The sequence below is a fragment of the Apium graveolens genome, chromosome 6 (genome assembly GCF_009905375.1).
Source record: "Apium graveolens cultivar Ventura chromosome 6, ASM990537v1, whole genome shotgun sequence".
NCBI lineage: Eukaryota > Viridiplantae > Streptophyta > Magnoliopsida > Apiales > Apiaceae > Apium > Apium graveolens.
Window position 1 is genome coordinate 275,340,437 of NC_133652.1, and position 17,196 is coordinate 275,357,632.

General features: G+C 33.7%; 1 protein-coding gene across 1 annotated transcript; it reads left to right on the forward strand.

Moving 5' to 3' along the window:
* The first annotated feature begins 4,629 nt into the window (after window positions 1–4,629).
* Window positions 4,630–5,478, forward strand: LOC141666080 (uncharacterized). Its single transcript, XM_074472064.1, has one exon. It carries the CDS (start codon window positions 4,630–4,632, stop codon window positions 5,476–5,478), a length of 849 nt encoding a protein of 282 aa, XP_074328165.1.
* Window positions 5,479–17,196: the final 11,718 nt, after the last annotated feature.

The following is a 17,196-nucleotide window of genomic DNA, read 5'->3' on the forward strand; positions in this document are numbered from 1 at the left end:
AAAATAAATATCATTTAATTTGATGATGTTAAAAAGTTGGGTTATATAATATGTATGTGGGAACAAATATAAAGCATGCCTGGTCAAATATTTTTATCACCTTGATATTGAAGAAATGTTGTGCAAATTTTTTGAACGTTTAGAATTTTATACCAAGTTGGTAATGGGATATTTTTATAATTGAAGAAGTATTAGAAACTCATTTTGACTATTATTTTTTTCATGCTAAGTTCATGACGGTGGAAGAACTCAAGATGTTGAGAATTATATGTGCCATTGTGGTAGCAAGCTAGGGTGCATTATATACAAAATTTACAAATAAAAAGTAAAAAATTAGGATGTAATAATTTGTGTCAACTAAAATGACAAAATAATATAATTGTATGAATAAATTATCTCTACCTACTTTTGAACACAAGCTTTTTATTTACAACATATACATTAAAAAATTACTTTAACCGCTATAAAAATATAGTCATCTCCCCTCCATACCATATGTATACATTTTTATTGTAACACAACATCAGTGAATGATTTTTTAACACCCCACTGGACAAGAGTTGATAATTTGTTATGTAAATTACCAAGATTTATTTTAGTAGGCAGGGGAATAGATTCTCATTTCTCAGGGTTTGCCTTCTATTTTAGTACATTCTTATTTATCAGGATTTGCCTTCTATTTTAGTATACTCAAGGAGGTAGACTTGTCTCGCTTTTGTGCGATGTGGTGGTTGTGTTGAAAATGAATTGGATGGTGTATTAGGAGATCTGGATATCTCGCATCAACAACACTTTCGGCAACTATATAGCTGGTGTCTGGCAGGTAGATAGCTGGGGTACGTTTGGAATGGTGGTGAAAATCACATGTGCTCAACTCTCACAAAAAATATTTGTTCATAACATGATGTCTCTAAACTCAGTTGTTGCAACTGAGTCCTCTGAATATTGCAATATCAATCGAATTAATGTGAGGGTCAATTGTGAAGCTATTGTTTTGGGGGAGATGTTTGCTGGATTGTCCGGGAAACCATTACCTTCATTTTTAATTTTCGAAATATTTGTATTCAGTTTGTTAAGCAATCCAGAAAGAAAACGGCTAATTATTTAACTCTATTTGTTTTTTAACCTGGTTGCATGAGATTTGTCCCGATTCAATCTCTTTCAAGTCATTAGTGAAATCTGCTTTAAATTTGGCAAAAAAAAAAGGTAGACTTTGACAAGATTTTCAAAATAAAATAAATTTTGATATGAATTATCACTTACAATATTTATACAACTACACAATGGGAACATATTCTCATTTCTTATGGTTTATCTTCTATTTTAGTATATTCTCATTTCTTAAGGTTTGTCTTGTATTTAAGTATATTTACTCGGTAGACTTTGACAAGATTTTCAAAATAAAACAATTTCGATATGAATTATCACTTACAATATTTGAGTCTGCTTTTCAAAATGTGCTTGGTCCAATTGTTCACACATATAAAGGCTTGAATACAACTACACAAAACCAACCTCAACCTCACCTAAATTCTACCAAGTCGTGTCCAATTTACGTGCCCCAGTAAATTCTAACATATAAGAGTAGCAAATTAATACTTTGTATTTGTTATATTTTTTTAAATTGGGCCATATTTGTTGGCTCCAATTTTATCCCCAAAAACTGGATGGAATTTTTCTGCTAATGAATTTATTTGGCACTCCTAAATTTAAATAATTTCACTCGATTTTAAACTAATATTTTTTCGAGAAATGGACCAAAATGTCACTTTGGGATATAAAATGGCAAAAATGTCACTTCTAAAAATTATGGCCCAATATCGTTTAATGTTTCAAAAATAACCCAAAACTCTACGCGATGTAGCGTTTTGTTTCATTTTATTATTTTTTGAAGGCTATCATGTTACTTCAGGTAAGTTATGATTTTTTTTATTTTGAGCTTGTTTTGGTGTAATATTTAGGAGCGCTGAAACACCACTTAATATTATGTTTTCGACATTTTTTTCTTTTATATCTTTATATTTAAAAGTATACCATAATTTAACAATTTTTAACAGGGTTCACCAAACCGTTTTTGGGACCATTTTTTACCTCAAAATGACAATTAGGGCGACCACCTTATTATTTGTAGATGGATAATGCATACTAAATCAAGTTTCGTTTATATACTGATTTTTTGTCAAATTCATAAAAAAAATAAAGTGTGTTAAATATATGATAATTATTTTTGGTTTTTTAGTAATTAAAACAATCCACATAATTAATTAATTTTTTGAATATCTTTATTTCTAACATGAAATTTTTTTGATACTTTAAACGATGGAAATTTCATGACACACAAAGAGTTTGAGAAAATAATTCACATTAAAGAGAATGGTTAAATTTCATCAGGTAGTTAAAAAAATAAAACCCCCTTCCATACCTATTAGATTATATTTAAATCCCAAGTTCATCCCTAATGGGGCAAACAATAATTTATTTACATCATTTAATTCCATAAGAATAAGTTTCCTTAGTAGAGGTTTCTTTTGGGAGTGCTGGTTAAAACTATTGTGCTGTGAAAGAAAGTGCTGGTGAATAAAGTGATGTAAAAATTAGATGATTGTTTGGTAATTTTTTTAATTTATGCATATTTTGATATATAATATATAAAAATAATATATTTGAGAAGGTAAGATGGTGAAAGTGAAACAGCTTTTTCCAAAAGTATGGGTGACATGCTTTTTAACCAAAAGCACTTTTCCATACATGGGCTTTTAGAAGTTACCAAACACCTGTCATAACTTTTGAGCAAAAAGTGTTGTACCTGTCTGCAACAGTAATACCAAAAGAAGCCTAAAGAACCATATTAGGGTAACTATATTGCTTACTAAATGTAGGGAACAACAACAATAGAGTAAGCAATATTCATTACTATTACTATCTGACTAATCACATTATTATTTAAAAATTTTATTTGTGGCACTATAATTATCTATTCTCCTCTAGATGGATTTTCACCAAGAATTGTGTCTACAATATTGAAATAACTACTACATTAGACAAGATTTTTTAAAGGTTTTACACATGTGAGTATTTTGGGCTATAAACAAAAATTTTTAATTTTGATAAAATATTACAGTTATGTAATGTTTTGACATAAAATATAATTCTGTCAATAGACATCGGTCCTTAGACATCGGTCAATAGACATCGGTCCTTAGACATCGGTTGCTCAGACGACCGATGTTAAAGTTCATTTAGACATCGGTTATTTTAAAACCGATGTTACTTATTGTTTTAGACATCGGTCCAGAAAATAACTGATGTCTATACTTATTTTTCAAAAATAAAAAACGTTAGTTAGACATCGGTTTTCTATATAACCGATGTCTTTGTTTTATAGACATCGGTTGTATTTTACAACCGTTGTCGATGGTTAACTTAAAAAAAAATAAAAAAAAACGCGGAAACTTTCCCCCCTTATTCCCCAAATATTCCCCCCCTTAACCAAAAAAAACCCGTTTCTCCCCCCTAATTATTTTTCCTGTCTCTCTCTCACTCTCTCTCTGCTCTCTCTCTTACTCTTACTCTCTCTGCTCTCTCTCTCTGAGCTCACTCTCACTAGTTCTCTTTCCCTCTCTCTTCCATCTCTCTGCTTCTCTCCCTCTCTCTCTTCCATCTCTCTCTATCTCACACACACACCATATCAGATTATAATAAGTACATAGGTTTTAATTAAACCCCAAATTAAAGAATACCATCAGTTAATTAAAATCCATCTACGAGAAACCCGAATTTCTAAACAGGTGTGTTTGTTCATTTAGGTTTGTATGTTCGATTAGGTTACATTTGTTCAATTAGGGTTTGTTCATAAATTTTAATGGGTTTTTTCCTTTTTGAACAGGTTTTGAAATTCATTGAGCCAAATAAGGTTTGTACTCTAATTTTATATTTTTTCTTGAGTTGTTTTAAATATGCATGTATATATATTTACATAAATCTGCATTTTTTTAACATAAATTAGGTTTGTGTTCTTGTGTATATATATTTAGGTTTGCCTAAATATATCAATTAGGTTTGATATTTGCATGTATTTTTCTTTTCTGGTTGATATCTTCCGATTTTTGTCCGTTTAAAGTTTTAAGTAATAGTATGTTTTTAAATTCGATTTTGTCCATTTGCAGATTATCTCATCAAGTCTTGGAATTTGACAGTGCCTGCACATTTTACTTCAAGAAGGAGGTTAGAAATTCTTATTCGTTTGCTTTTTTCCTTTTTTTGTATACATTATGTAGGAAGGGATTCACCAGTAACCGATCTGTCATTATTTATGTATACATTATTTGATTTGGATTGTTGTTTATGTATCAGATTTAGTGTATCGTTCTCTTTTAATAGATGAGATGCCATGAATGTACTAGTTGTCATTTGTGTAAAATCTTTCAATTTTTTAAGGGCATGTTTGTTATTAATTCGCGCTTGAATATGTGCACTTGTATTGATTATGCTAGTTAAACAATGTTGACTTTCTTGGTTTTGTTTATATGCACTTGAATATGTGCACTTGTATTGATTAATTCGCGCTTTGATGTTGAAATGACCATCTGGTGGTTAGGTTGCTAGATTGCTGGTCATACATTTTCATTTATGGATAAGTCGTGGATATCGAAAGATAGGGATTCTTTAGAATTTGAAATTGGCGTCGAAGAATTCTTAATTTTCGCTGAAGAAAATTGTAAAGATCCTAAAAGAATTCCTTGTCCATGTGGTCGATGTGTGAATTTTAAAAAATTCTCAACCAAAATCATAAGGGGACATATCTACGATCATGGTTTTAGTTTGGGGTATGTTGATTGGATTTGGCATGAAGAAAAATCTACTAGGAGTACTTGGTCTTCTATAGGTAGTACACGTCCTGCTTCAGACCAACCTATAGAGCACTTTGTTGCATCAGAAACTGTTGAAGTTTGTGAAGCGGCTTTTAATTCGGGTAATTACGATAAGGATTCATATGATTTTCAGAGGTTTGTTGTTGATGCGGAACAACCGTTGTTTGAGGGTAGCGAGTGCACAAAGTTAGAGTCAATGTTAAAATTGCACAATTGGAAAGCTAGGTTTGGTATTAGCGACACTGCCTTTACTGAGCTGCTCTCTTCAGTTGGCTCGATCCTTCCCAAAGATAATGTGTTGCCTCCTAACGCATATGAAGCGAAGAAAACTTTATCCGATTTAGGTCTAGTGTATATAAAAATTCATTCGTGTCCCAATGATTGTATACTGTATAGGGGCATACATTCTGATGCTTCTCAGTGTCCTCATTGCAAGCTGTCACGTTGGAAAGTACGGAAGAATGGCCAACTTAGGGTCAATGTTCCAGCCAAGGTCATGTGGTATTTTCCTATAATTCCAAGATTTAAACGGTTATTTAAATCTCCCTCTACTGCTGAACTCATGACTTGGCATGCAAATCAGCGAATAAATGATGACAAGATGTGACATCCGGCCGACTCTCCTTCTTGGAGGAATATCGATTACCGGTGGCATGCCTTTGGTAGTGAATCTAGGAATATTAGGTTGGCTTTATCAGCGGATGGTATCAACCCGCATACTAATGGGTTAGTCAATCGATATACATGCTGGCCAGTAGTGTTGGTAACGTACAATCTTCCTCCGTGGTTATGCATGAAAAGGAAGTTCATGATGTTGTCAGTTTTAGTTCCTGGTCCACATGAGCCGGGAAATAACATCGACGTTTATTTACAACCGTTGATTGATGATCTGAAAAAACTTTGGGAAGAAGGTGAACCAAACGTTTATGACGCCTATAGTAAATCATATTTCACTCTAAAAGCAATTTTATTCTGGACTATAAATGATTTTCCAGCATATGGAAACTTGTCAGGCTGCGTGAATAAGGGTTATAAGAGTTGTCCAATTTGTGGTGACGATACTGTGGCTAAATATTTAAGTCACAGTAGGAAGATGTGCTTCCAAGGTCATCGCCGTTATTTGCCTAGGCAGCACCCTTATAGGAGGCAGAAGGCGGCCTTTAACAGACAACAAGAGTTGGGGAACGCATGTCAACCCCTTTTCGGAGAAGAAGTGTTAGCGCGTCAGGAACGAATTGATTTTTGTTTTGAAAAAGAGGTGAAGAAGTCGAAGAAGGTGGAATGTCCATGGAAGAAAAAATCTGTTTTCTTTGAGTTAGAATATTGGAAATATCATCATGTTCGCCACTGTCTCGATGTTATGCACATCGAGAAAAATTTGTGTGATAATCTGCTTGGGACGTTATTAAATATGTGAAAGTCAAAAGATAGTGAGGCGGCACGTCGTGATATGATTGATATGGGTGTTAGACATGATTTAGCTCCTCAAGTAGGAGAAAAGAAGACCTATCTGCCTCCTTCCCCTTTTACTTTGTCGAAGGTTGAAAAAAAGAAAGTGTTGAACTCATTCTTGTCTATGAAACTTCCTTCTGGACATGGATCAAACATAAAAAATTGTGTATCCATGTCTGATTTGAAGATATACGGGCTTAAGTCCCATGACTGCCATATCCTTCTCCAACAACTCCTTCATGTTGCCATTCGATCCGTTCTCCCAAAAAATGTTAGGGTCACAATCATACGACTGTGCTTCTTTTTTAATGCTTTATGCAGCAAAGTTGTCGATGTCTCGAAACTCAATAAATTGCAGTCAGATGTAATAATAACCTTATGCGATCTAGAAAAAATATTCCCTTCATCATTTTTTGATGTAATGTTACATCTTATTGTCCACTAGTGCGTTTATGTGGACCGGTATTTTATAGATGGATGTATGCCTTCGAACGATTCAATAAAGTGCTAAAGAGCTACGTACGAAACCGATATTATCCTGAAGGTTGTATGGCAGAAAGCTACCTTAAAGAAGAATCAGTAGAATTCTGCACAGAATTTATGAGCCAGACTTGTACAACTGCCGGCATTCCAGTTGAGCAAGGCAAGCAATCTGGTCCATTATCTGCCGCGATAATAAAGGTCGTGGAAGAAAAAGAGCGAGATGAGGCTCATCTGCATGTCCTTCAAAACAATGATGAAGTGTATTCCTATATCGTGTACGTTTATTTTATTAACTTGTCCTATTTGTTTGAAGATGTAATTTTTGTGGGTTATTTCTAATATTTATGCATATTCTCAGAATGCACAAGGAGTATTTGGATGAAATTTACCGAGGGAAAAAAAAAAGTGTTCATTGGCTCATGGGAGAGCACAATCGGCTATTTGCCGATTGGTTTGAAAAAAAAGTAGGTTTTGTGTATTGTCTACTTAAATAGTTGTTAGTTGTAGTTTGCAACTGATGGATTTTTTTATTATATAATATTATGTATAGGTAAGTAGTGAAATGAAGGGAAATCCCGATGCTGTTTCAGAGACGATACGATGGCTCGCTGGAAAACCATCATTTTCTGTTTTAACTTATCAAGGTTTTTCAGTCAATGGAGTCCGATACTTTATGAAAGACCGAGATGATGCGTGAGTTGTTCAAAACAGTGGAGTTTCTGTGGTTGCTAAGGCAGTCCAGGTGTCCAGTGCGAAAGATTTAAACCCCATTGAGAGTGATATGACCTTTTATGGCATAATCTTGGAAGTATGGGAGTTGGATTACCATGAGTTCAAAGCTCCACTCTTCTTGTGTAAATGGGCAGAGAATGATAAAGGCATAAAGATCGACGATCTTGGCTTCACACTTGTGGATTTCAATCGACAAGGCCATAAGAAGGATAAATATGTCTCTGTTGACCAAGTCAACCAGGTGTTTTACATTAAAGATCTGGTTGATCCTACTTGGCCGATCGTGTTAACTTCCACAACTAGAGACTATCAAGAGTTGTATAACGACGATGATTTGGGTGACACGATCATGGAACATCCTCCCTTCTGCTCTAACATCCCTGCTTCTGATGTGACCAATGAAGACGTTGCGCATAGTATTAGGCCTAATGTTGAGGGAATTTGGGATAAAAAATGATCCTGTTAATTTAGCTCTCTGTACTTTTTGCTTGTTATAATTTAATCAGCATATTTAATTTTCCTTTGTAATTTTTTTGAGTAAATGAATTATAGTGACTAATGCATTTTTCTTTTGTAATTTTTCTTTTATAATTTTTTTGTATTTTGTTTTTGTAATTGTTTTGAAATTTTCCAGTTGTAATTTTGAATGCATTTTTATTCATGCATATGTAATTTTGAATGTATTTTAATTCATGTAGAGTTTCATTTATTCAGTGACTAATTATTTCTTGTTTTATTATTCAGAGTGAAGGACAAAAATGGCAAAGAAAAAGAGAACCAACAAAAGCAAATCTAAAAAAGTTAAAGAGGTCGAAGAACATTGTGATCAGGAGGTTGAAGAGCACTGTGATCAGGATGGACAAGCACCAAGTGAACCTCAAACTGAAAAGCAACAGTCTAAACAAGAAACAACAACTAATTCTAATTCTGCGAAAAGAAGGTTGGGAGCTGCACGAGGTGTTTCCTCTCTTAAAAAAGTATTGGTAAGGAAGGCCCAGGGCAAGAGATTTAAAATCAGATACAATGAGTTTGGAGTTCCTGTCGGAGATACTAGGTGTACCTTACAGTCCTACATAGGGCACCTGGCAAGAACTATGATTCCTATCGACATTGACAGCTGGCCAAATGTGGATCGGGAATTGAAAGATAAATTATGGCTTGATATTAAGGTATTAAATTATAGTTGACACACACAACTTATTTTTAGTACTACTATCTAAGCCTTATAAACTTGTGTATTTTATTGTCCATAGGGTACATTTAAAGTTGCTCCGGAAAGTGAGGCTATGGTGCTTAAGTCTGCAGGAGAGAAGTGGAGATAGTTTAAAACTGATTTAACAACTAAACACGTGATGCCATATGCTGAAAAAAGAAGAAACTGAAGAGGCCTCCAAAAAATTATCGGTTTGTGGGTCAAGAAGCTTGGACGAGATTTATCGCGCAGAGGACAGGTGATAAGTGGCTGGTATGGATGCATTTTCTTTGCCAGTGTACCCTTTTTGGATTTAGAATATTTACTTGGATATAATTATTCGTTGTATGATGCAGAAACTACGCACCCTGCAGAGCGAAAGAGTGCGTAATCGAAAATATCATCATCGTTTGTCAAGGAAGGGTTACATTGGTTTACAAGAGGATGAAGTAAGAACCTAGCTATAATTTTTTCTCATCTTCAATAAATAAAGCACCTTTTAATTTTTTCTCATCTTAAACAGATAAAGAAAGGCAAACTAAAGCCCGAGGAGAAACCAGATCGGGCAATATTTTGGAAAAAGGCTCGAAAGTCAAAGCTAGATGATGAGGAACTTGATGAAGATAAAGAAGCAGTATTTGCCAGAATTGTAAGTAAAAATTATGAAAAAAACTGCATTTAATCGAGAAAAACAGATTATAATGAGAAATCTGTTTATTCCTTCATTATTCATAATATGTCCCTAAGATCTGATGTGTATTCATATCTGCATTAGGATGAATTACTCGAAAAGAAGGAGAAGGGTGAATTCGTACCATCTGGAACTGATGATGTGTTGACTACGGCACTCGGAACTCCTGAGCATTCAGGAAGGGTTCGAGGAGTTGGAGGTTTTGTCACCCCAAAAATGTTCTTTAATCTGCCGAAAGAGAGAAAACCTGCAATTACCAAGGCGGAGTTGTTGGCCCGTGATAGAGTGCTACAGGAGGAGTTGGTAAGAACAAGGCGGGAAATGGCTGAGCTCAAGTCATTGTTTACAGGATCTAATCAGCAGTCTCCGAATTTTTCGGAGAGAGCAAGTTGCCAACCAGTTGAAGGAGAACCAAAAGCAAAAGAAATATTGGTGAATGATGATTGTATTGCTTATGATCAACCCCCTCCATCAGAAAAGAAGGTATATTTCACAAATATTATTGTAATTATACGGTTCTTCAAATTGTAGAGTAATTATATAATTTACTCCTTACAATTATAGGGTCCACAAATTTATGAGCTTTCGGTGGATAGCATCGAAAATAAGGTTGCTTTTGGTACTGTTTTCGAAGATGATGAAATGAATGTTTCGATTCATGGAGTGCCCCTGAAGCCTGGACATGCTCGTGTGTCGGTTGATGGACATATCCAACCAGATGCTTTAGTTCCCGTGCCTATACCTGGTGAAATTGAACATGTTCGTGAAGCCGTTGGTTCACACTTGGCATGGCCTCGAAATTTAATCAGCCTACGGACAATTGTGGTATTTACATGTGCTTGTTGGTTGCTAAAGTTGTATAAAAGTTGAAAAATAGGGGTTAATTAGGTGAATAAATGTCTACTTATATTCTTTCATTTTTTGTAGAAAAAGAAAAGAGATGTGTCGCAGTCAAAGAACAAGGGTGAGGTGCATAAAATTCAACAAGAGTTCACTCACGTCAAGGTCAGCAAGAAAGTGCCACGCCAATACAAGGTATTGTACAATCATATTACGACATTTATGAAAGCCAGCGGGGAATCGATCCCTATTCCATGTGATTCCGATGTGTTTGGAGTTGAGAAGACAATATATATATTGCATGAGAATTTAAAAGCATTGTTAGAGTTTGACATGATTGGACAAGCTGCGATATCTGCGTATATGGCGTAAGTAATTTATTTTCGTGGTTATAGGTTCTGTTTGAATTATCGCACAACTGGTCTGCTAGTAATTTTAATTTCTCCCACATATGTATAGGCACTTGCATAGTACAATTAAGAGGGTTCGCAAGAATGATGATGTGGTCCTGTATGGATTTTTTGATCCTGGCGCCAACTTTAATTTGAATGCTGATTTTCAACGAAATGTTGGTAGTCGGTTGAAAGAGGGTAATCAAAATCACATATTCTTCCTGCCACATAATCATCAGTAAGTATTTTTAAATGCATATTGTAATCTATTAATTTAATTTTCTTTTAGGTTTTTAGGCTATTTTTTAAAATATCTGACTTGTGTAAATTTATAATAATACAGTTGTCACTGGATTCTGGTCGTAATATGGGATGGCGACATTTACATTCTCAATCATTTGCCTCATCCAACTCATTTTGATGATTTAGAAAAAGCTTTATCAGAGTAACATTATTCCTTTTATTTTTTAGGTTGTTTTCATTTATTTCTTGTATTTGAAATATGACTCTTGACACCGTGTCATTATAATATGCAGGACAATAAAACAAGTTAATTCTCAAACAGGAAGGGGTAACAAAGCTCCTAAAATCAAGAATCTTGTAGTAAGTAATTTATATTATAATTTTTATAGTACGACAGTAATCTTGATTTAATCAGTTTGTAAAGCCAGTTTTTTTATCTTAACAGGGATCCCCGAAACAGCCTGGTGGGGTTGAATGTGGTTATGTGGTCATGAGGTACATGAAGGAAATTATTGAGGACAGGGAAATTTCTTTTACTTCTAAGGTCCATACATTCATTTTTCTATGACTGAATGTGGCATTTTAGATGCATTTTTTTTATGATTTCCCTTTTCGGTTTACTAAATTTTTAGTGGGCGACCAAGACTCGCAAGTCTTACACTCTAGAGGAGCTAGACCAGGTTCGCTGTGATGTTATCGACTTTATTCAAGACAAAATGTAGATTGTAAATTTCCTTGCCTCGCTACTGTAAATTCTGGTTTCATAATGTACTTGCTGATCGAATTTGTAAGATGCATGTTTGACAATGTGTTAGAACTATTTTCGCTATATATTTGTTGTTGGTTGGTTAATATAGATGTTCTGAATTTTCTAGTAGATGTTTTAGGTTGTTGATTGGATAAAAACTGTTGTTGGTTGAATCTGGGTTAATTGTTGGTTGATGGGGTGAAAATTGTTGGTTGGTTGGATGGAAAATTGTTGGTTGATTGGATTTTACCATATGGAGTTTTCTGGTTCATGCAAAAACAGAGATGCTCAGTTTAATTATAATAGAAACAGACATCACATTGTTATTAGAACCGATGTTAAAAAACCATAAATAACATCAGTGTACACATATAAAAGCAATGTCTTAAAATCACAAAGACATCAGAAAAATAAAATATTCGATGTTAATAAAGGAATATTAGCACATAAAAATAGGGTAATAACATCGATTTAAAATTAAACACCCGATGTCTATTTATCATACTAACATCGGTTTTTTAGAAAACAACCGATGTCTATTATCAACATTGACATCGGGTACTTAGAAAATGATCGATGTCTATTATCAACATTGACATCGGGTACTTAGAAAATGATCGATGTCTAATAAGATATAGACATCGGTTTTTTATTTTTAACCGATGTTATTTTATAAATATTGATTGTGTGTTATAGTTTTAAACAGGCCTAATCGTCCTAATATTACATTTCTGAACTTGACATGAAACAATTATATAACATCAATGTGAATTAGACATCAGAAATTTTTCAGAAACGATGTGTAATATTACATAGACATCGGTTTTTAACCGATGTCTATGAGAAAATACATTTAACATCAGTCGCGAAGACATCATATATTTTTTACATAGACATCGGTTAAAAACCGATGTCTAAGGTCTTTTTTCTAGTAGTGTATGCAAAAAAAATAAAAAAAAATGGGGGAAAAGTCCCGCTCTACCTAAAATAACCCACACAAATTAAAATAAAAAACTTAAAAAAGAAAAAACACAAACACAAGTTCATCTTACTCTCCACACAGACACTCTCTCGCTACTGCTCATCCGCTCATCTCGCCGCCGCACATCTCCCCGCCGCACATCTCACTGAAGCTTCTCATTTAAAACTCTATTTCATCATTTCAGCTATGTTTCAAACCTCCACTTAGGTGTTATTACGGGTACGAACTTGATTTAATTTGTTAATCTGGGGTTTATAATCCTTAATTTTGGGGCATTTTTTTATTATTTGTTTACAAATTCTAATTTTAATTTGTTAATTGTGGGGATTTCAAATCCTAGTTTGGGGTGGTTTATATGTGTGCCCTATTTATATCGGTTCCGATTGTTAGATTTCTCTACGAGCTTTACTGGTCTATGGTATGCGATTGTTTCGATGTTTCGAGTGCTTTTTTGTTGTTTTGTTGAATTTATGGTGTGATTTCATGTTTTATGTTTGTGTAGGTTCGCGATGACTTGTCATTTCAGAGGTGCAAATCGCGATTGATTCGGTTGAGTTTTCCGATAGGGAGGATGATGAAGGCGTTGCTTCGGATTTTGCGGATATTGTTACTCAAATGGCTCAGGACGTGAGTCATTTTTGTCGAGTTTATGTAATATTATGTATTTATGTTGTGATAAAGAGTTTAGTGTTGGTTTACGTTTTTTGTTTGTCTCGAGAAATGTTGTAGTTATTGGAATTGAACTAAGTTGAGCTAAGTTTAGTGAAGCGGAACTTGAGTTTGAGGGAGTGTAGTGTGGGAATATAATATGGATTTTTGTAGTTGATTTTCTATAATACTGTAGGTGATACCATTTATATAGGATAGTGTTAAACAGTTAGAAACCGGATAATGAATTTTTGTCTGGATTGTACATGTAGAATATGGTGGTGAGTTGCACGTGCCGAAATAAATGAATAAACCAACAATTTGTATCACGAGTAACCACAAGCGCTTACCTAAATAGTACATTTTTTTCTGACCGCTAGGGGTCATAATTGTCGATGTTTTTTATTGTTGTTGTAGCATTGTGTAATATTATTCGTTTGTGTAGAGGATTTTTAGAAGGGTATGATGAAATCCAAATATTTTGCCCCATATAAAAATGAAAGTAGGCATGTCCTAATTCGTAAAAGTTATATGCTTTTATTGCTTATAAACTAGTTTGATACACTTGTGAGATAAAAACAAACACATTCCTACTCTAACAGGTTTGGAATTTACTGGTTCATGTTTGTTTTCATTCAAACTCTTTGGTTCCCTTGAAGCACGTAAGGAATCTAGGCTCCAAATATATTTAGTTGTAAAAAGTTTTTACATAGTTGTTGTAAATAGATTTAGGCGATGTTGAGGTGTTAGGGTGTTGTAGAGCCAAAGATATAAAACCATCTACCTGATAAAGGAGGTGGAGCCAAAAATTGTACTACTTGTATTTGATTTGCTAAAGCGCTTGAGCTTATTGGTTAGGAGTTCAAATAATTTATAAAGCATTATTCTAATGCTGAATGATGAACCAAATACTTATATTTCATCTCATCCCCGCAATCTTACTTCTGAACACATTTTCATGTTTATTTTATAAATGAGATATGAATAAAAGTTATATATAGGTCTGACTTACAAACTTTATTCAAGTTCTTTTGTTTCAAATGTAGATGATATATCATGCGGTTTCAACATTCGGAAGCAGAAATGGTTCAATCTCCATTGCAATAGGCAAATTTATACAAAACAATTATGATCGTCTTCCAAAAAAATTTACACCTTGCTTCGTAAGCTTAAACAACTAGGTGATAATGGAAAACTCATTGAAGTGATGAACTCTTTTAAGCTTCCCTTTAGGTAAAAAACAAGATATGAAAAAATGTAGAAAGATTGATTTTTAATTTCATGAATCATTAATACTATATAAATTAATAGTATTTATATGTTTTATGTTTACAATTCTCAAACATAACATATATATATAACTTTGTTTTATTCTAAACTCAAACTCAGTTTTATTGTTGGAACTTATTTGCAAAATGCTTCTCCATCTGCTTTACTTGTTTACTTGCATCATGTAGCTATATTATCATCTCATGGATCTTAAACATTGTATCTCCTCAGATTTGTCAAAGTATAATATTTATGAACAATGCCGGTGATACATGGAATGATTTAGCTACATGGTTTGCTCAAACGAATATACCTAAGATTTTAATTCTCAAATGTGAAATTGCTTATCTTAGTCAAAGATCAATGTCTGTTTCCACTTACTTCACTAAATTTAGGGCTCTTAATGATGAACTGGAGTAAATTTCTGAGTTGCCTTACTATAGTTACAATAAATGTATTTGTGAAGTCAATAACAAATTGAACTTGTACAGAAAGAAAAGTCCTTTCTCTCAATTTTTTATGGGATTAAACGATTCTTCAATGTCATTTGAGGTCATCTTCTCGTGATAATACCTCATTCATCCTTAAGTGAGGCATATGGAATGAATAATATCATAAAGAAAAGGTGTCTTCTAATGTGCTTATTGGGTCATCTGTTATGCCAGTTAAGTAGTACAATGAATATGGTAACAGACACTCCAAATTTATGAAGAAAAAAAAGAGTGTCGGTGACACTTCAACCACTCTCTTCTGTTACTTTTGTCAAATGACAGGACACATTAGAGATAAATATTTCTACCTTTATAGCTACATTGAATTGCACAAAATATTTGGTAAACCCATACCTAAACCTGTAATTCAATATGTGAATGTTCTTGAAGCAAATCTACTCAAGAAATTCTTTGATGATGCTACTGGATTTACTAGAGTTCAAGACTGAAGTTAAAGTCTGAAAACACTGACTATAAGATTGTATATGTGTTTGTATTTCTGTATTTAGATAGTTTTGACATCATCAATTAGGAATTTGTACATATTTATATAATGCACAAGTTGGGGGGAGATTGTTAGAAAAAATTGATGATATCGGTATTTAAACTATCAGAGTTTATTGAATCAGCATTTGATATCAGTATTTGACAGGGGTGATGTCATCATCATTTATCATCAATATTTGTTGATCAGTATTTGACATCAGCATTTAGTCACATCAGTAATTGTCAAGATGGAAATCAGGAGATATCAAAGGTGGAAATATTTGCATATATATGCCGGTATGGGACTTTGCTTATTGTAGCAATCAATTGATGAATATTTATTAGGATTCTATATTGTATTGTATTAGGATTCCTTATTGATTGTGTAGTTGTGCAGTATATAAGCACAGATTAGATTTATACTTAATGTGTTCGAACATTATTATATTATTCATATAACCTAGCAGCTCTCAAAGATATATGTTCATCCTTTGAGAGAGTATTGTAATCAGTTTTTATACATCAAGAATAAAAACTGTTCTTTGAATTGTGTCTGTTATTTCGATTTGATTGTTTAACTATATTCAACCCCCCTCTACAGTTCATTAAAGGCCTAACATTCCTACTACTTTGTTCTGTGATAACAAATTAGCCCTTATATTTCTTTCAGTTCAATTTTCCATAAACGTACTAAACATTAAGGATGGAAAATTGTACCGAACCGATGGATACCCGATCTGTATCGATCCGATTGGATCTTACCAAACCCGAATATTTCGGATTCGGGTTTAATTTTTAAACCCGAACTTCTTTCGGGTCCGGTTTGGTTTTTGACCTTACTATTTCGAACCCGGCCTGAAAACCCAAAACCCATTTCGTACTGATTCGAACCTGAACCCGATCCGAAACCCGTACTAATATATAAATTATTTTATATGTATACATGTATTAGCTTTTGCTTATTATTTCTTATAATTTTGTAAATATAATATGGCATGTATGTATGGTATGTATAGTTGCATATGTGTAATATGAATGGATTCATTTTTAATTTCTATGAAGACACACTCAATCAGACCATAGTCTATCATCACCCATCTCTCCAATCTCTCCGATGGAGGAGCCATGACTTCATATTCTTTTTTTTTTATTACCATGACTTCATATTCTTACATGTACATCATAAGTTCTGATTTTTTTTTCTTTACATTTTCATCTTTATTGAATATAGATTGAGGTTTCGACCCATCCTCTCCGTTGATTCTTATGCTCTGGTACTTTAATTGAGATTTGACTAGGTTGAGTATAACTTATGACATTTGTTAAACCCGAACCCAAAAAAACCGTCCGGGTTCGGGTTTACTGATTCGGGTTTATTTCGGGTTTGGGTTCGTATTCAGCAAAAATAATCGGGTTCGAATTTAATTTTTACAAAATCCATTTCGACCGACCCGTTTGTCATCCTTACTAAACACATTGACATTGATTATCATATTGTTCGTACTAAGCTTCTCAAAGGTATTATCAAAACTGCTCACTTATCCACTTTTCATTAGCCTGCAGACCTTCTCACTAAGGCTATGTCATCTTCTTCTCTGCAATATCTTATATTCGAGATTGGGGTTTGCCATCTATTTTAACCCTCAATCTTGAGGGAAGGATGTAAATATACAAGA